The 20841-nt window shown below is 35.5% G+C and overlaps 1 protein-coding gene across 2 annotated transcripts in view; it reads left to right on the plus strand.

Moving 5' to 3' along the window:
• LOC150088725 (coronin-1C-like) overlaps window positions 1-20841 on the plus strand; it is a 244800-nt gene that overhangs the window by 86040 nt on the left and 137919 nt on the right. For both annotated transcript variants that reach the window (XM_090369628.1, XM_090369627.1), the window contains exon 4: window positions 18226-18401. In XM_090369628.1, the coding sequence (XP_090225754.1) occupies window positions 18226-18401 (176 nt within the window). The remainder of the gene's footprint in view (window positions 1-18225; window positions 18402-20841) is intronic.

Raw genomic sequence — 20841 nt, forward strand, 5'->3', positions numbered from 1 at the left:
TGTCATTGTTTTTCGCCATGATGGCTAATTAAACATTGTCCGTGCCGGTGTTTTTTACCTAAAGATATTATAGTTAATACATTACTGGTCTTTAAGCTAGCCTATTCTCGGTTATCTTAATTACCCGCGGCCTATACATTTAGGATTTTGCAACTTGTTGCGTATTGCTAAAGAAAATTCCATAACACTTATTGATGAAAAACTGTAGCAATAGTCAATTATCAATACTATTTTATAACTATATAATATAATTTATACATTTTTATACATTTTTGTATTACATCACATGGACGTCAATCCCCTACTTCATCGGGGGCTTTGAGTGGATTGACGGCCCATTCGATGTAATGCATTATTTACTTACCCGTTTCTGTTTGCATCTATCACAGGTTTGCTATTTAATTAATTCTAAATTCCAAGGTTCTTTTTGAATTTTTTTGGACTTACGTTTATCTTTTTCTTAATTGTTGTTAGTTAATTCGTATTATTTATTATGAATTAAATTAATTCTTTATAATCTCTACAGCAACTGTGATAGAATACACAAAGCCCTACGGGTAAGTTTTTTGTATTGCATTACTATTACTTACTTGATGTGTTCCAGTGGAGGTCGAAGAGTTGAAAAGGGAGAGTTTCCCGCCTTTAACTTGTTTTAAGGATGGCTATTTTTATGGCGCAGTCGCATTAATGTTTCACTGTGTGCCGATAGTGTATTGGCCGAAGTCCCCGATTTTCAGGCCAATGTCTATTATGGTGGTTTTTTTTGTTGATTCGATGAATTTATTTATTTGTGTATTTACATATTTGTGTATTTAAACATAATGTAAATACATAAATACACAAATATGTAAATACATAAATACACAAATATGTAAATACACAAATAAATAAATTCATCGAATCAACAAAAAAACCACCATAATAGACATTGGCCTGAAAATCGGGGACTTCGAAAATCGGAGTAGGAATAATAGAACCTGAACTCCATAAAGGCGAAAAATAGTGGTATAGATAAGAAATAGTTTCTCCTACGTCCTCGGATTGCCCTAATAATTTCGGAGAAATAAAAGTAAAGAGTGTAGGACAGTTTAAAGACATTACAAGATATAAGTTGTGGCTCGGGTATGCCCGGGATCGCAAACCCGTTCCTATAGTAGGACCCTGAGCTGAATTTGCATGTTATCTCAGTGTGAACTTAAGTAAATTTAAATGGAAAAAAAAAAAAAAAATGATACACTGTAATTTGCAAGCTGGTGGGTACAAGTTTTCTAAGCCGTAAGACACCAAGAATACAAAGTGTATCCTATTTACATATATACATGGCACTAAATATAACGATTATATTGAAAATTATATTAAAACAATAGGTTCAGAAAACAAATTTTTGAAATTAATTATGTTTATCGCTTTCCTGAAATGATATTTCAGGTAAGCGATAGGGAAATTATTATTGATCAACCTGCCGTACAACGCTGTTAAGCCCGCTGAACAATTTTTATTACTATTGCAGATATAAGCAATCCTTAGACATTGCGATAAAATTATATTAGCATGCACTGATTTTGATATATTAGATTTCCAGTTTGTAAGGCTGACTACGTTAAAATTAAATGCATCTCTTTTATTATATATGTTTACGTCTATATTATTATTATGGAATATTTCTATATGAAGATCCAGATAATTTGCTATAGTATCGGAATTATTAGTTTTTTCCAATACTAGTTCTACTGGATATAATTTACTGTAATCCTGGACAAAATGTGGACAATTAAAAACACATATATCATCTACGTATCTATATATAAGTAGGTTATCTTGGAATTCTCTTTCTGTATAATGTAGATAAAGGTTTGCGATTATGCTTGATGCTGGACTTCCCATAGGGGTGCCAGTCACTTGTAGGTATAACGATGTTCCGTCATATACATAATTATTAAAGATGCATAATTTTATTAGAGAATCCCAATAGGTTAAATCAACCTTTATAGCATTTTGATTTTCTAAATATAGTTTCTGGAAGACGACTTTTAAGTTATCAAAATTAATGCTCGTAAATAGACTGTTAAAGTCAAATGTTTGTATTTGATGAATATTGTTATTTTTTAGAGCATTTATAATAGGTAAGTTATCATTTATTATAATAGTTTTATTTAAGTTATTTAATATAATTTTAAGTAACTTTTCTAACATTTTTCCGGGAAATTTAGCATAACTATCTCTACATGATGTTATGAATCTAAAAGCAATCGGTGTTTTATGAAATTTGGGTATGCCATATATAAATGGATATTTTAGGTTATTATACTTTAACTTTAATTTTTTATGTAATGCAATTAATTTTTTGATTATTATATTAGAAGAAGATGTTATCTGTTTATATATATGGCTAGACTGTAGTTCATTTTTTAAAATTTCTATATAATTTCTATAATTTCTATATATCTTTATTCTAATGGTTTTTTATATTATCCTTAATATTATAGACATTATGGGTGTATTGCATGATTGCTTGCAACTGCATTGACTCATAAATATTATTTACATATTAGCTACAGTTATTGTCGTTTTAACTTTCTTTCTTTATTTTTTATCAATAATTATAAATATATATATATTATAGTTTGATTGTTTAACTACTTAAATTTTCTGGTATTTAATTTCTATAAAGGTATTAAGGTGTAAACGGAACAGGAGATTCAGTTAGAAAATGTAGTCTAACCTATTCCTGGGGGTCTGTAATGGTATTAAAGATATGATTAATACCTGATGAAATTAAAGTTAAAATTATAATTATTTTAACAAACTTTAAATAACATTAATTAATCAACAAATTAATATCAACTAAACATTCCTTTGCCTGGTCATCTACCAGCTACTTCATCGGGGCCTTTGAACGGATCGATAGCCAGATTAAAGGAATGTCTCGTAATTACCCGTTTAGTTGATATTGATTTGTTGATTAATTAATGTTATTTAAAGTTTGTTAAAATAATTATAATTTTAACTTTAATTTCATCAGGTATTAATCATATCTTTAATATCATTACAGACCCCCAGGTATAGGTTAGACTACATTTTCTAACTGAATCTCCTGTTCCGTTTACACCTCAATACCTTTATAGAAATTAAATACCAGAAAATTGAAGTAGTTAAACAATCAAACTATAATATATCAAGCACGTATAATGTCTCATTGCCACACGGCAATAGCATTAACGTTGCAAGGGATAAATTGAAAATAATCATTTAGACATTTATATTAATTATTAAAAACAATATATATATACATATATGGGTGCACGTGGCTTATATGTATAAAAATAATAAAACTATAAGTATTGCCTAAGAAACAAATCCTAATAAATTTATTTTTTTAATTTTCAGTAAATATTTTAATAGTAATTTGTTTTTTTAAGTCTTTCAAAAACCAGAAGGTATACACTATTCACCTCAAAAAATCCAGAGGTTATATGACACATACCCTCCACTACAGCCCTGGATTTGAAGCTTAAAAATAAATTCAATTAAAATTCCTTGTGCATTCATTACCTATGAAGTGGGGGGGGGGGTGCATAAGTCTTTCTGCCCAATGCACCTAAATGCTTCCATACAGCACTTTTGTTTTCTCATTATTTGTTTTTAATTATGATTATATGTTATTTTTGGCCAGCAAGATAAAAACACAGAAATCATACAAAACAATCTTAGCTAAGAAAGAAACAACACCCATATACATTCCAGTGTTTTTTTTTTTTACAAATATGTATGTAACCATTTCTGGTATTAGTAACTAGCTACTACTGAATATTGCAAACTACAACTTTTTATTATTTTATGGGTGAAAGTATGACTGATCAAAAAGACACTATCAACCCAGTCCCTTTCAGTCCACGAAAAACTGCCTGTGGGTTTATGGGCAGGATACGTTTCAAAGTAGTAATGTCAGTAGTGGTTGGAAATTTTCAGAAAGGACAATTTTAATATTAATGACCTAGATTAGAAAGACCAGTATTAGTATGCATCACTAAAAATGAAAGGTTTATTGACAAAATAATCAGGTCTAATACAACCTAAATGTATAACAACCTCTTAGATTACACTGGCCAAAATGATTTTTACCTACACTTATACATAGAAGCATATTAAATCTAAGGATTGCACCCAGTCAACATTGGTGACGAGTGCAATGTTGAGTCAGTTTGGTGTGATACCACTGGGAAAACAAAATTGAAAGGCCCCGAGTGCCAAGTGTTTCTAGTGATCAGGCGATATCTCTGCGATTATAAAGCGATTTCTAAAGTGATAGTGATACACATTTATAGAGTTTAAAGAAAATTCTCTATTGTATATATATATATAGTTGCTGAAAAATACCAGCACAAAGAATCCTAAGAAAGGAAAGACACGTTTCTTTTATTTATTTTCTAGTTCTACTAACTACTAATCAACTTCCGCTTGGTCACTAGGTGGCACTGCTTCTGCCTCCCCATGGCGGGGCCGGAAACCTGGGAGGAAAAGCTCTCACTCCCAGGGCTAAAAGGAGCAAACATGAATGATCCAAATATCACAACCACAGATCCCAAAGATCCGACTCCTTTGAGTCGGAAAAATGAGGATAATGAGACAAATGTTACCAAAAGACAAAAAAAGGACATAACATCGCTTCATGCACCTACCTTTCTAGTCCTCCATTCAACATCAGAACAGCCATTGAAAATCCAAAAATGCCTAGAAAGTGTAGCTGGAACACCAAAAAATGTCAAGAGACTGAAATCAGGCGACATTTTAGTCGAGACAGCCAGTGCCAAACACGCAGAAAGACTGCTTCAGATGAGAACTTTTGGAGGGATCCCAGTAGCAGTCTCTCCCCATAACAGCCTAAATACATCAAAAGGGGTAATTTCTGAATGGGACCTTATGATTTTTACCTACTTACCTTATGATTTTTACCTTCTCAGAAGAAGAAATTAAAAATGAGCTAGAAGATCAAGGTGTCATTGCTGTGAGAAGGATTAATGTAACTAGAGATGGTATACTTACTCCAACTAGAAATTTGATACTGACCTTTAACACTCCCAAACCACCTATATCGGTAAAGGCCGGATATCTAAACTGTAACATCAGACCATACATTCCGAATCCTCTCCGCTGCTTTAAATGCCAAAAGTATGGTCATTCACAAATGGCATGCCGTGGAGTTCATATCTGTTCCAACTGTGGATCTCAAGATCATACCAATCAGAACTGTCCAGCCGAGCAACCGAAGTGTCCAAATTGTAAGGGGGATCATTCCGCCTATTCTAAGAACTGCGAATTCTGGAAAAGAGAAAAGCAGATTCAACGATATAAAGTAGAACACCCCGTCACATACCAAGAAGCTAAGAGAACTGTACTACCGACTATTTTAAACAGACCTTCCTATGCACAGGTCATAAAGAATCGGCGTACAATAGAGACGCAAACAGATTTCACGATTCCCCCAAAGAAGTCTATTTCGGATTGGGCACGAGGTCTACTTATCACATCCCAGCCAAAACAAAAAGAGAAAGTCACAAACACACCACTATCTGTACCTCCAAATGCAAAACACTCAGAAACAAAAGCCACAGAAAAACGTAATATCATAAGCCAGAAGCCAACGGAACAAATGGATACAGAATTGACAAATCAAGCAGAGGAATCAGTACTAAAGATTTTCGCGGAAGAAGAGATGGATACCGGCAAACCATATTTTTCAAAGGAAAAACATAAACTTGAAAAGCTTAAAGCAACAGCTAAGAAACAGTCTGACACTTTCTCCAAAACCAGATAATGGGGATTATAATCCAATGGAACTGCAGAGGTTTCCGCAATAATATACATGATATATATGATCTGATTGCACAGCATACCCGCTGTGTCTTTGCCTGCAAGAAACATATCTCCGACCTCAAGACTCTCCCACAGTAAAGAACTATATCACATACCGTAAAGACAGAGTAACAGGCGGCATGACCCATGGTGGTGTGGCAATTTTGGTAAATTCACACATTCCTTCCCAAGTTCTTCCACTAAACACAACCCTTGAGGCGGTTGCAGTATGCATAGCCATTAAATCTCTCATAACCATTATAACAATTTACGTTCCCCCAAACCAAGAATTACAACAACAAGACTTGGAAGATATATTAACTCAGTTACCTCCACCCTTCTGTATACTGGGAGACCTCAACGGACACAGTCCTATGTGGGGAAACACAGCCGTAGACCGGAGAGGAAAACAGATCGAAAAATGGATAGAACAAAATGACTTAACCCTGTTGAATGATGGCATACACGCATCTTCCATCAGGAAGCAGCACAGCTATCGACCTATCATTATGCTCCCCAACATTATTTCCAATACTTGATTGGTCTGTACACAGAGATCCTCTCAGCAGCGATCACTATCCAATAATCATTTCCATGATATCAGGAATCACATGTCAGTCACGTAGAAATCCCAAATGGAAAGTAATTGAAGCGGATTGGGAAAAGTATAAATCCATTGTAAAATTAGATGCAGATATTATCAAGCAAAAACCGTTAGATGCAGCAGTACAATATGTAACAAATAAACTAATCCAAGCTGCTGAGCAGACTATTCCAAAAACATCACCACACCTTCCAACACATCCAAAACCATGGTGGAATGAAGAATGTTCACACGCTAAAAGAGAGAGAAATAAAACCTGGAATAATTTCCGAAGATGTCCACTACAGAGAACCTAGTATTATTCAAAAAGGCACGAGTGCGAGCCAGGTATGTTAGAAGAACCAGTAGCAAAGCATCCTGGATAAAATTTGCATCCACTTTAACAAGTTCCACACCATCTCAAACTGTCTGGAATAAAATCAGCAAAATGAATGGCAGATACCAGATTAATCCACCTCCAATCCTAAACTGGAATGGACAAATCACAGCACAGCCTTCAGAAATAGCCAATGCACTGGGCGAAACCTTTGCCAAAATATCAGCAACCACATCATATACTCCTAATTTTCAAATATACAACGCGAGAATAGAAAAACACAAACTGAATTTTTCCACAAGAAATGACGAACAGTACAACCTTCCGTTAACTTTCCATGAATTAAGAACAGCTCTGTCACACACAAAGCAAAGCGCTGTAGGACCAGACCAAATTCACTACATGATGATAAAGGAACTTGACCACCAATCCCAAATGGCATTACTTGAACTGTTCAACAAAATCTTTCTAGAAAACCAGTTTCCAGATAGTTGGCATCATGCAATAATTCTGGCCTTCCCAAAACGGGGAAAGGATCTTTCTAATCCACGCAACTACCGTCCAATTGCTTTAACAAGTTGCCTAGGCAAAGTTATGGAAAAAATCATCAACGCTCGTTTAATGTGGTATTTGAACAGTAATAATCTTCTCGACTCAGCACAGCATGGTTTCAGGAAAAATCGCTCAACACTAGACCTACTTATAAAATTAGAAAACGTATACGGAATGCCTTCATCCGAAAGGAACATCACATCATGATCTGCTTTGATATAGAAAAAGCTTACGATACGGCATGGCGTTATGGAATCCTTCAAAACCTATACCTCCTTGGTTTACGTGGACATCTTCCTAAATATATCCAAAATTTCTTGCAACACAGGACATTCCAAGTTAGGCTGCAGACAATCCTTTCAAAGGTTTTCATCCAAGAAGAAGGAGTACCTCAGGGGTCTGTGCTTAGCACGACCCTGTTCGCTATTAAAATAAATACAATAACCGAGCAAATTCCAAGAATCGTTGACGCAGCTTTATACGTTGACGATTTCAGCATTTCCTATCACTCTCAGAATATGCGAAGTATAGAACGGCAGCTACAAGGAACAGTAAACAAAATAAGCAAATGGGATCAAACAAATGGCTTCCGGATTTCCACACAAAAAACTGCATGTATACGCTTCTGTAGAAAACGAAACCTACACCCTGATCCTGAATTGAAACTTGACGGACATATTATCCCAGTAGTACCAAGCATAAGATTCTTAGGACTTTTTTTTTTGGATAAGAAACTAACATTCCTTGATCACATTAAACAACTCAGGCTTTCTTGCTTAAAGAAATTAAACATTCTCAAAGTTCTTTCTGCAACAACTTGGGGAGCAGATCGATATACACTTCTCAAACTTTATCGATCTATAGTTCGTGCCAAACTAGATTATGGAGCAGCTGTTTACGACTCGGCTATACCAAGTGCTTTGAGATGGTTAGACCCCATACACCACAGTGCACTCCGTATAGCACTCGGCGCTTTTCGAACTTCACCTATACAAAGCCTTTATGCAGAAGCCCATGAACCTTCATTACAGCTTAGACGACAGAACTTGTTATTGCACTATGCCGTCAAGATAAAATCTATCAGTGATCATCCAAATAGAGATTTTCTGTTTTCATATAACTGGGAAAACATATACCAAGCCCATCCACGGATGAATCGACCTGCCAACGTCCGTCTGAAAGATTTACTACTAAGCCGAGAGCTTGATTATGACAACGTAGCTACCACAATTACACAGACCATTCCACCATGGTGCATAGTTCAACCCATATATGATATGTATTTTCAAACCTGGGGGAAAAACACTCTATCCAGAAAAAACTACCAGCAGTTATATGCAGCATACAAAGAACAATATCCACATCACACTTTCATATATACAGATGGGTCTAAATCAGAGACTTGTGTAGGCGCTGCAATTCATTTTGAGGATCGTACCTTCATCCAACAACTCCCAAAAGAATGCAGTATTTTTACTGCTGAATAACAAGCCATTTCAATGGCTATAAACCAAATCAAACATAAACAGATAGCAAACAGCATTATTTTCACGGACTCGCTTAGCTCTGTTACTGCCTTGCAGAACGCAAATACCAAAGGACACCCAATCCTACAACATATCCAATTTTCAGTATCAAAGGTATTACAAAGAAATCACAATATCAGAATCTGCTGGATCCCAGGCCACACAGGAATAACTGGAAACGAAAGAGCAGACAAAGCAGCAAAAGAAGCTTCCACATCTGATTATGCCTTTCATACAATGCCACGTACAGATTACAAGTCTTTGATCCACCAAAGCAGTATAAAACAATGGGAAAAACACTGGCTAGATCAGACTAACAACAAACTTCGCCTAATAAAAGAAACACTTCGACCATGGTCTACTAGCTTCCGATCGAATAGACAGGAAGAAGTGATCCTCGCTCGATTGCGAATCAGGCATACACATATGACTCACTGTTATCTACTCAGAGGTGAAGACCCCCCCTCAATGCCAAAACTGTCAAGTTCCGCTGACTATACAACACTTCATGGTAAACTGTCCAAAATTTCATAGAGAACGTCAAAGAGTCTTTCAATCAATAATGAATAAACAAAACAATCTAATGCTTAAAACAATTTTAGATGACCGGCCAAATATAACTGAAGTTTTCTACTTCCTTAAGTTAACTTGATACTTTCAAAACATATAAAATTAATAGTACACCTTTTATAGAAAAGCTACACAAATATATATAGCAAAGTCTTGGTTCTGCCATAAACCACAAGTAAAGTGAAAAAATGCTGATATACAAAACTCTCCTACCTAGGCTAGGCGCATTATAGCCTAAGCTGCTCTTGCGCCAATAGCTTTCAAATAACAACAACAACAACAACAAAATTGAGAGTAAGAGTGTTATAGGCCTAATGACTGTGATGAGTATACCAATCAGCTGTACAGAGAAATAGTGGGCCAGTAAATCAGATTGTCTTATAATGGAGGATTTTAACTTTCCAGATGTTGGCTGTAATTCGTGGGTTGGTCACTCACACACTGGCAAGAGTTTTGTAGGTTTATTGGATGGCTGTTTTCTAGAGCAGCATGTGTAAGAGGCAACAAGAGGTAGAAATACTCTTGATGTGGTTATCAGCAGAGATTCTTCATGCATTAAGGATCTGCAGTTAGAAGACTCACAAAATGGTAGCAATCAGAGTGTACTGATGTGGAATTTAATTAAAGACATAACTATTGTCAAGGGTAAAGGGAAAGTCTTTTGCTTTTGTAAAGGTGACTACAGTGGTTTCAGACAGTTTTTAAATTCTATGCAGTGGGACCAGCTGATGATGTTACCAACAGCAAATTGTAAATGGGAAGCATTCAGGGACGTAATCATGGAAGCTATTAGGCTTTTCATACCAATGAAGAAATACTGTTCAAGGCTTAGACCTAAATAGATGTCAAATGAACTATTGAGACATGTGGCAGAGAAGAAAAGTGCATGGAATGCATATAAATTATCAGGTGATACAGAAGCCTTAGATGTAAATTAGTCAGTAATCAAGTCATAAAGGAGATTAGGCAAGCTAAGGCACATTATGAGAAGTCTGGCAAAAAATGTAAAGAAAAGCAGTAAAGACTTCTATGCTTATATTAACAGTTGAAGGAAGGAATTGAATCACACTGGGCCACTTGATGTCAGTGGGTTAACTGTTGATGACTCTGCTCAGGTTACTGACAAGTTGAATAGGTATTTTACATCTACATTCACACGTGAGGAATTCTTTAGGAGAGGCGATGCCAGAAGTTTATCAAACTAATGAGGAGCTCAATGACTGTGATAACTGAAAGGAAAGTGGAAGAGGAATTGTTGAAGCTGAACATAAAATATGATCTATCCAATCATATTAAGAGAGGTAACAAAGGAGGTAAGCATGCCTTTGACCATAATTATTATGAGAATCCTTGGATTCAGGGGAGGGCCCTGTGGACTGGAGATGTACAAATGTATCCCCAATTCATAAAGGGGGATCAAAAGGTGACATGACTAATTGCAGACTTGTTAGCTTAACATCTGTACCAGGGAAAATTATGGAGCCACTGGTTAAAGAAGTAATGCAGGACAATCTAGACAGGAATGCAATTATACTGTAGTCACAGCATGGATTTGTTAAGGGGTGGTCTTGTCTAACCAATCCAATAGGTTACTACAATGCAGTGACCAAGGAACTGGATGAAAAAAATAATTCTAATATCATATGGATTTCAAAATTGGATTGCAGGAAGGCTTTTGATACTGTTCCACATAAAAGCCTGCTATATAAACTGGAGCAATGTGGCATTAAGGGCAAGTTACTGCTACGGATAAAGGGATGGTTAAGTGGAAGAAGACAGAGTGGTTATCAGTGGGCACTGCTCTTCATGGACTAATGTTATTAGTGGAGTCCCCAGAGTTCAGTGCTTGGCCCATTATTGTTTTCAATATTTTTTAATGATAGTATGCTACTGCAAAAAGACCTAGAAAAATTAGGTCATTTGGGCTGAGAAATGGCAGTTGAAGTTTAGCATTGATAGATGCAAGATACTGCATATGGGTAAAAATAATCTTGAGTAACTTATCAACTGTGTAGTACTACATTCAGGGTATTTGAAAATGAAAAAGTCTGGCAGTAATTGTGCAGTCAGATATGAAATTCTCTGAGCAGTATGAACATGCTGCCAGGACAGCTCATGCATTTTGTCAATGATATACAGAAACTTTGTTAGTAGGGATAAGGAGGTGATTATTCCCTTGTGCAAGGTCATGGTTAGGCTGCATCTTGATGTAGATCTGCTATAATGGGTGCAGAGAAGGGCATCCAGATTGGTACTCTTACTTAGAAATTCTTCAGTTCTGCCAATTGCAGTGTTTGGAGACTAGACACTTGCAAGGAGATCTGATTGAGGTGTTTAAGACTTTGAATGGATTGAGTAAAGTAAATGTTAATGGTATTCCCCCTTTTGCTGAGACTGTTACACATGAGGGAGCATAAATTCAAGTTGAGGAAGGATGGTTGCAGGATAAATGTGTGGCAGTTTTCCTTCAGCCAAACGAGTGATTGATTGTTGCAATCAGCTTCCATCTGTTGTGGAAGTGGATGGTTTCAAGGAAGGATGAGACAAATTCTTGAAGGGTATGTAAGGGTGAAGTGTGCATCTGTATTTTATTTTATTTTTTTGCTGATGCTATATAAGCTTGCTTTTTGCATCATTTGCTACTATTACTACTGTATAATCTGTTTGCAGTAAATTTTTTTATGTAGCTTTCAAAAATAATTTTTAAATTTTCACATCATAGTTTTTACTTATAGAAGGTTTTGTGTTTACTCATTATATGTATATCTTATTAAAATTTAGGGAATCAGATACAACATTGATTTTTGTATTACTGGCTTAATGTTTGCATGTGCTCTCATAGATGGCAGTAGTTCTGGGGAGGGTTAACATGTCCAACCTTGTCTATCATGCCTTCTGCTTTCTTTTAGTAACACAAAGATAGTTGCAGTGTGAGTATATCTGGAGTTTATATGCATATCTATTGTATATATTGTTTGTTTCTTCTGTGTTTTGCTTAGCATTGTATTGTTAATTTAAGCAGAAGCAAAGGAAGTATTGGAATTACTTTGACAATTTCTGCTATATGTGTGGACAGCTCTCAACAAAAACTCTGAGAATTAGCATTATTAGAGGCATATGATGCAAGAAAGCAAGCTTATAGAGCATTAGCCAAAAAAAAAAAAATTCCCATTTCACTTATCCATTCGCTTCAAAAGTTTGTCCAGTTCTTCCTCGAATTAATTTAATGTATCAACTTTGACAACAACAGATGAAAATTTGTTCCAGCAGTCATCTATTCTACAATAGTCTTTCCATAATTTGAGTTTATGCCCCTTCAGATTCATAATCTGAGCAAGAGGAAGAATCCATCAGCATTGAGTTGCTCAAACTATTCAAGACCTTGTACACCTCAATCAGATCATCTTGCAGGTGCCTAGTCTCCAGATGCTGCAATTTTGCAGAACTTAAGCCTTTCTTGGTAAGAGGATCCCTTTGTTCCCCTCACCAATGTTGTTGCCCTTCTCTGTACTCATTCCAGCAGCTCTACATCTTTCCTAAAATGAGGCCTCCGGACCTGTATGCAGTACTCAAGGTGTGGCCTTATACAAGAGGATGATCATCTCCTTTTCCCTACTAGCAAAATTGCTGTATATCAATGACAAGATCCCATGACTTACTCTGGCAGGCTGTCTGCACTGCTCAGAAAACTTCATATCTGACTGCACATTACCCCAGGTCTTTTTCATTCTCTACCACCCTGAGTGTAGTACCACACAATTGGTACATTTCTCTGAGGTTACTGCTACCTATATGAAGTACTTTGCACAGGGCCAGATTAAGGATGAAAAAGGCCCCCTGGCCACATTTAAATTTGAGGCCCTTTTAATATATACAGGGTGATTCACTACCAGTGCGACAAAGTTGCAGGAGGTGTAGGGGGCACAAAGACGAATCAAAATCACATAGCATTGCAGGGTCCGAAATGCCTTCGTCATGCGGTAGAGGACGTTGAACGGGAGGTCGTGTGAACAGCGATCCCGCTGGAAGTCAGCATTTGCGAACCGTTTCTGTTGAAGAAACCAAGTAGCAAAAGTCCTCCGGAGTGGATAATCCGCAGGCTCCAATGATTGGATGCATTGCAGATGGTATGAACTCATTTGGTTTGTTGACAGTATCCTCCATACAGTGGATTGGGAAATACCCAATTGTTGGCCTATCGCTCGAGTACTCGTACTCGGATTGCCTTCTGCAAGACGTAGGACATTCTCCTCATTGTCTGGCGTCCTCGTCATTCGCTCTTGATTCCTGGTACCTCTCGTGAAACAACCAGTCTCACGTAACCTTCTGTGCACACGCATGATGAGGAGCACGCCTGTGCGGGAAACGTTCCTGGTACAAGCGCAGAGCGGCGCGCCCGTTACAGTCCGCAGCTCCATACGCGAGCTGCATGTTGGTCAGTTCAACGTTTGAATACTCGTCCATCCTACTGCCTCGGGAACCGGTTCGCAAATGCTGACTTCCAGTGGGATCACTGGTCACGCGACCTCCCGTTCAACGTCCTCTGCTGCACGATGAAGGCATTTCGGACCCTGCAATGCTATGTGATTCCGATTCGTTTTTGTGCCCCCTACACCTCCTGCAAGTTTGTCGCGCTGGTAGTGAATGACCCTGTATATATATATATATATATATATATATAATGTAAAATAAGAGGTCAAAAATGTTTTATAACATTTATTGTACGATAAAAAGGTATAAGAATAAAATTTAAACACTTAAGTTTAAGCATGCTTTTATATTACACGTTTTCTTGGTTTATTATTAGATATTTTTATCATTACTTTAGAAAATATTTACGCTGAAAATGAGGCCCCTCTTTGGGTGAGGCCCCCCAGTTTGGCCATAGCATTAACACGGCCCTGACTTTTCATTTGTCAATGTTAAACTTCAGTTGCCACTTCTCAGCCAATCTGCCCAACTTTTCTAGATCCTGTTGCAGTAGCATACTGTCATTAACAACCCTGCTAACATTTGTATCATCTGAAAACTTTGACATCAAGCTTGATATACCTTCATCAATATCATTGATAAATATAAAAAACAACAATGGGCCCAACACCGAACCCTTGAGGGACTTCACTGATAACATTGGTCCACGAAGAGCCATATCCATTGATAACCACTCTGTCTTCTCTCACTCAACCATCCCTTTATCCATTGTAGCAACTTGCCCTTAATGCCGTATGCTCCAGTTTGCACAGTAGTCTTCCATGTGCAACAGTATCAAAAGCTGTCCTGAAATCTAAATATATGATATCAAAATTATTTTTTACATCCAGTTTCTTTGTGACCACGTCATAATATCCAGTGAAATTGGTCAGACAAGACTTCTTAACAAAACCATGCTGTGTTTGAATTATTACTGCGGTCTTGTCTAGATGATCTGCAATGTTTGAATTATTACTGCAGTCTTGTCTAGATGACCCGCAATGCTTCTTTATCCAGTGGCTCCATTATTTTCCCCAGAACCGAAGTTAAACTAACAGTGTCATCTTTTGATCCCCCTTTGCGAATTGGAAATACACTTGCACATGTGCAGTCCGTGGAGACCTCCCTTGAGTCCAAGGATGCTCTCATAATTATGGCTAAGGGTTTGCTTACTTCCTTTGCCACCTCCTTTAATATAAATATAAGATAGATTCCACCACCTCAGGTGCCTTTCTTATGTTTAACTTCAACAATTTCTTCTCCACTTTGCTCTGTTATTACAAAATCATTTAGAGTTTTCATTCTAAATCATTCAGAAACTTAGAGTTTAATAAGCTTCTGTCCTCCACTTCTCTACAGAATTCCTCATGTTTGAATGCAGATGCAAAATACCCATTGTTTGTTAGCTACCTTGAGCAGGATCATCAGCAGTCAAACTACTGATATCAAGAGGAAAAATATGATTAATTCCCTTCCTTCTAGAGTTGATATAAGTAAAGAAGTCATTGCTGTTTTTCTTTGAATCCTTTGAGGGAGAAAATCTATTGTATTACTAAACATTCACTTTCTTTGTACTTTGGTTGCAAGGTTAGTAATCAAAACCAAACTTGGGCACCACATATGTGCTGTATTGCCTGTGTCACAAATCTGAGGAAGTGGCTAATTTGGGAAAATTAAAAGTATACCCTTTCCTCTTCCTGTTATGGCAAGGACTGTGCAACTACATTAACAATGGTTAACTCTGCATGACAGAAATATCAAGGACATTCAGAAAAGCAAGGGCAGCATCAGTCATCTGCAGTAAGGCCTGTTGTACATAATAAAAAACTGCTGATACCAAATTCCCCAAAATCATGGGATAAGGGAATCAGATGAATATGTTGGGGATTTTCATGGTGTAGACTTTGCTAGACTGCCCACTTAGCATATTTTGACTACCAACCAGAAAATTATAAAAATATTTAAAAAATGCTGTTATTTTCTATATTTGTGGGAAAAGAGGGATGAATTTTTACCAGGGAGAACTAATATAAAATGTTTCTAGTTGAATCAAAAATGGCTGTCTTTCACCTTTGCATATAAAGCTTGGATTAATGAAGTACTGAAGGTGCCTCCATAGCCAGGTGGGAAGGAGCAGCAGTGCGTAGCACAGGCTTCTTGATTAGACCGGGGTTCGAGCCCATCACCACTAAATACGGAGGATGCGGAAAGGTCAGGGAATGACCACCGCATGTCACGGAGCAATATGGCCTTAGTTGCTAATGCTCCTAAAAAAAAAAAAACAAATAACAAATAACAATGATGTACTGTACAAGGAAGGATGTGGATTCTGCTACTTATGGAATTGTTCCCCAACTTAACAGTTGGAAATGAAGAAGGAATTTTTGCTGGGGCCTTAAATAAAGAAATTCCTCAAAGATGATGTATTTGAAATAAAGTTACAGGATAATGTACTAGCAGCCTGGCAACCATTTAAAGCAGTTGTGCATGAATTTCTTAGCTTAGAAGAAGGAAAGAAGATAATTATGAATCTCTGGTGTGAACTTTACTGCAATGTTATGAAGATATGGGTTGCCTATTGTCTTTAAAAATTAAATTTCTTTATTCCCATCTTAGTTTATTATCTCAGAATTTGGGAGATGTAAGTGATGAGCAAGGGGATTGCCTTCTTCAGGACATATTCATGAAGGAAAGGCAGTACCAAGATCGCTGGGATACTGCTGTGGTGAGAAATTACTGCTCTTTTCTTAAGATGGAAAGTAAAATGGACTATAAGAAAAACTCTTGAGTAGCAAACATTTCTAAAGAAATAGAATATATGTAGTACATTATATGTTTGATTAAATTATTTTAAAATGAATAAGACCCATTTTTAAGATCATATTTATTATTGTATGATATTTGAATTTGTTCATTCATTAAGTTACTAAAATTTCAATATTTTTCAGTAGAGATGATGATGAGAAAAGAGACAATTTTGATATTTTTGGAATCAATGTGTCAATTTCTTTCAGAATCTGTAACTTTTGCTCCAGAGATGCATAAAAATATATTTTTTTTTGTTGGCCAGTGTAATTATTATCCTTGGAACATCAGAAAAAAAAAAAAAAAAAATTAAATATTATAGATGCCCTGGGAAACCAAAAATGTGCTCTTTATGGGTCCCAAACTTTCTCACATGTGAAATGAAAACATCAAGGAATGTAGTTATGTGCTGGAAATATTTGTTAAGAATTGCAAGATTTGGAATTTGATGTCTGCAGAATTTGATGTTTGCCTTTAGCCGGCGGGTGGTTAATTGCTGGAACAAACTTCCATCTGTCGTGGAAGTTGATAGGTTAAATAAATTTAAGGAGGAACTGGACAAACATTTAGAGGGATTTGTTTTGTAAATTTTTTTTTTTTTTGGGCTGATGCTGCATAAGCTCATACACTTGCTTTCTTCCATCACATGCCACTACTACTACATCTACTTATAGCCCAAACATTGCTCCTTCAGATTGTTTGGTATAAAAAGTGTAATAGGTGCAGCAAAACCTTTTAAACAGATAAAGAACTTATTCCTGAAGACTAAAAGATGCTTTAAAACTCAGGAAACAAAATTTTAGCAGAGTGCTTTTTTTACCTGCCTGGAAAGATCACTAGTAAAAATGTGTTGATTGTGAGGGAGACATTGCAGGATATTTCTTATTATTTAGTGTTTGCTGTTATAGTCCTTAAAAAATTTATTGCCCTTTAATTTAAATGAAAATTTTATAGTTTGTTGTTTTTTATTTATTGGCTGACTTTGTATTTTTAAAGCTATTAATATTTAAGGCATTTAAAATATATGGCAACAAAACATGATTACTCTAATTAAGTGACCTTTTTTTTTTTTTTTTTTTTTTTTAATCCTTTGGAAAGGAAGAATGTGTCAGTCAACATCATCAGTGGTGATGACTGGTGACATATACTAAAGTTTAGAGACTACACAAATGCAACATGTGTTTCTGTGATATAAATTTTTTTGCTGATCCAGTGATATACACTAGATCAGCAAAACATTTTTAAGAGAAAGGAGAATGTGTATGATTTGGTGACAAACTTTTACCGTTTTTATGTAGTGTACGTATTATGTTCAGTTCTAAACACTGTCAAGGTCATATTTTTATCTGCTTGCTTTAAGATTCATTAGGTTACACTTGTTAAAGATATTTCAATACTTTATACACACAGTTACTTGATTATTTTTTTTAATTTACAAAAAGGAATCAGTATTCTTAATAAATGCCATATGTTTAACTTTTATGTCAGTTTTTACTGATTTTTTAAAGTCCCATTTATTTTGATACTAGGATCAGATTGCAAAATTTTTGTATGGAATGTTGGAAATGGAGAGGTACTTTCCCATATAGATCATCCAGATCTTATATTCAGTTGTTCTTGGAGCTGGGATGGAGGTAGACTGGTAACAACATGCAAGGATAAAAAGATTCGTGTTTATGATTCTCGAAGTGGAGATCTAGAATTGGTGTGTATTTTTTATAATTTTTTGTAATTTTTTATTAGTGAAATTGATAGCTTAAATAGGTTCAAGGCAGAACTCGACAAACATTTGGAGTGAGGGGATGGGTTGAAATAAGGGGGTTTTTTTTTTTTTTTTTTTTGGCTGATGCTATATAAGCTTGCTTTCTTGCATCATCTGCCCTTGCTAATGCTAATTTTTGATCTAATTAAAAAAAAAGAGAGAGAGAGTGAAGAGCTGCACCTCAGCTCGAGGAGGGGGAGAGGTAGGGTTTTTTAAAGAATGGAATAGAGTGGGAAGGTGTTTTATTCAAAATATCTATTTTGAAATATTAATACTGAAAAAAACATAACAAACATCCAATTACGTGTGAATCAATATGACTTTTGCTGCTGAACTTCTTGAGTGAGTCTCTCAACATCAGGTGAGTATGCCGTAATTTTCATCATTAAACATGCTGAGAGACTCACATCGTTCAGATGGTTTCTTGATTTATTTTTAATATAGTTCATGTTCAAAAATATTGCCTGCAAAAATTCATCGAACCAAAACCTGAGAGAAGTCCAACGCAAATATTTTCAAATTTGTATACATGTCAGGTAAGCTACGCCACGTATTGAACACAATTTGTTCTTGCTTTTTTCAACTCATCTATCACGTCCATTTGTGTAGACAAAGGGCAGCCTTTTGCCTCTCCAAATCAATTTCAGTTTTGAGGCATTTTAGTCTTGCACTCCATATATTCTTGATTTTTAAGTCCTCTAACTCCATTTCAAATTGTACTTCATGTGGGCTAAAAGTTAAAGAGCCACATGTGACTCGTGAGCTGCAGGTTGACGACCCCTGCCCTCAATTGGTGTACTGTTTAAGATTATGCAGGATAATTCTTATAGTTGCAAAGAAGTTCGAGTTATTACTGGATCTTTATTTGGGAGACTATGCAGTAAGATGTAAAGAATGCTTTTTTTTTTTTATAAAAATAAAAGCATTGAATATTTGTATAAGCAATACTTGCTAACATTAATTCTAATGTTGGGTTTTGATCTGAAGGATTATTTATTTATTTTTTTTTTTGAAATATAATTACTTCTCAGAAGTGGGAAAAAAAATTTATCAAACAGTATTTACAGTACAGTTCATTTGTGTATCATTCTTCATTAATTAATAAAAATAAAGAAATCCCAAGTGTTGCAATATCACTTTCCAAATATTTTTTTTATTATTTTCCAAATACTTTTTTTATCATTTTCCAAATATTTTTTTATCACTTTCCAAATGATTTTGCACAAAAAGATTTTCATATTTAACAAAGAGAAAAAGAAAAGGTGGGAATAGTAGGCAGTAAACAGTACCATCACAAAGTATGTGTACTAATACTTTATGGTATTAATACATATACTGCATGTTGTTACTTATGTTGGTACACATATTTGGGTACAAATTTGTTATTATTATAGTGTACATTTTATGCATTATTCTATAAGACTAATGGAAATTTTATATTTTGATATTTCTTAGGGACATAATAACGTATGTAGTTAAGATTCATTAATTAATATTAATGAATCTTAAGTACAGACTAATTAATTAATCTTATGAATCTTAAGATTCATAAGATTAAATCTTATGAATCTTAAGAATCTTAAGATTCTTATCATATTCATATTAATTCATAAGATTAAATAAGAATAAGATTATGATTAAATCTTAATCTTATTCATAAGATTAAGATTTAATCTTATGAATCTTAAGATTCATAAGATTAAATATATATATTTTGATATTCCTTAGGGACATCATAATTTGTGTACTTAAGATACAATAAGAGACGAAGGGATACAATTCCTTAAAGACCACAAGTAACCTGCATCCAAAGAAATTTACAATGAGCACAAGTTATTGTTCTAATTGTGGATTCTTGCGGTATATAGAATTCATTACATAAAGAAGGTACCAATAGCTTAAATTTGTGGCACAGAAATCTAAGCCAGAGGTCATCAGATTGGCCTATGAACCATCAGCAGTCTGTTTTTTGTCCCACTAGATGTCTGCAGATAATCACAAACTGTTATGGCAGAATGATTGTGATATTTTTTTGTGATATTTATGATTATTCTGTGAATGAGTAATTGTTCTGTAATAGTACTACAAATAAGGTTAGGAGGGCCAAGGCTGCATATGAGAAAGCACTAGCTAAAAGAGTAAAGAATGGGGACATGGAATTTTTCATGTCTGTGAATACAACAAAGAAGAAAGTGAATCAGGTTGGACCCTTGTGCACTGGATGTGGGAAATTCTTAGATAGCTCAGTTGATGTTGCAGATGAATTTAATAGGTACTCTCCACCTGTCTTTACTGATGAAAGACCCTTCATGCTGAGAAGAGGCTGTGAGAGTGAGGTTGCCATATGAAATTAGTGATTTCGAAATTACAGACGATTGTTTAT

This window comes from Mastigoproctus giganteus, chromosome 3, assembly GCF_048544385.1.
Source record: "Mastigoproctus giganteus isolate SK-2022 chromosome 3, ASM4854438v1, whole genome shotgun sequence".
In the NCBI taxonomy this organism is placed as follows: Eukaryota; Metazoa; Arthropoda; class Arachnida; order Uropygi; family Thelyphonidae; genus Mastigoproctus; species Mastigoproctus giganteus.